Genomic DNA, 986 nt, shown 5'->3' on the forward strand with positions numbered 1-986 from the left:
AAGTAACTCTCATACCAGTCCAGGTGCTGCTGTCATGACAGAACTCTCCTTGGCAGTCACAACACTACTGTAAATGTGTGACTGTAGTTTATCTGCTCCCTGCATTTGTAGAAACCCTCCATTCTGTAAACATTCCTTGCACATCAATTAATATAATAACTAATGTTAATATATGATTACCCAAATTAACACAGATAAAATTATCCTACAAGTGCATATTAGATTATCTCTGGGTTGGGTAATGAAATTAATGAAATAATGAAATTCATAATTCTTGTAGAAGGATGGCAAAATGTCAAATAATTTTCAACTATAAAGCTGGATTGTCTATAAGCAATTTACCAAAGGATTTGCCCTCTGAAAAATTACTGCTGCAAGTATTACTTTTTTTCTGTTTGGCTGTGGTAGCAGGCACACACACAAGTTTATCCCTTGTGAATAGAGAAAAAAAATGAGAGCAATAAGAAATACAACATCCATTGAAATCTGAGTGTAATACCTGAAAACTGAGTAGATGAAGAAACAAAGGTATTCTAGCATTACAAACAAGGGTTGCTTTCCTGACATAAACTACTACCACAGGATTGAGCAAGATAAAACAAACCAATGAATGAATGGTTTGCAAGGAAATTCAGTCACATATAATGCATGCACTGAAAAAAGTAAAACCTGTGTACTTCACTGACAAGTCTTAGAAGTCAAATTATTTAACCTATATGACCTCACCATTAGTGAATGATACATAAGGCTTACACAAATCTTACCATGGTTTCCTGTACTACTTCAGCAATGAGTGTTAAATTAGATGTGATGCTGTGCTGTGTTATCGTCCCACACAGGGTAGAACATATTCGATGAAGTTGGCACAAACTGTCAGTCATGAGCATATGTCCACATTGTTCGGTCAGTCTCCCACTGCCCATGATGCAAGCCCAGTAGAGATCATCCCGGAAAATATACACATAGTTGTACTCATCTTTTGTCTG

The 986-nt window shown here is 36.2% G+C and overlaps 1 protein-coding gene across 3 annotated transcripts in view; it reads right to left on the reverse strand.

Annotated features, from left to right (window-relative positions):
• LOC119592108 (AP-4 complex subunit mu-1-like) overlaps window positions 1–986 on the reverse strand; it is a 6,153-nt gene that overhangs the window by 2,366 nt on the left and 2,801 nt on the right. For all 3 annotated transcript variants that reach the window (XM_037940928.1, XM_037940927.1, XM_037940929.1), the window contains exons 3-4: window positions 765–983; window positions 16–123 (exon numbers count right to left, since the gene is read on the reverse strand). In XM_037940928.1, the coding sequence (XP_037796856.1) occupies window positions 16–123; window positions 765–983 (327 nt within the window). The remainder of the gene's footprint in view (window positions 1–15; window positions 124–764; window positions 984–986) is intronic.

This window comes from Penaeus monodon, chromosome 29 (genome assembly GCF_015228065.2).
Source record: "Penaeus monodon isolate SGIC_2016 chromosome 29, NSTDA_Pmon_1, whole genome shotgun sequence".
In the NCBI taxonomy this organism is placed as follows: Eukaryota; Metazoa; Arthropoda; class Malacostraca; order Decapoda; family Penaeidae; genus Penaeus; species Penaeus monodon.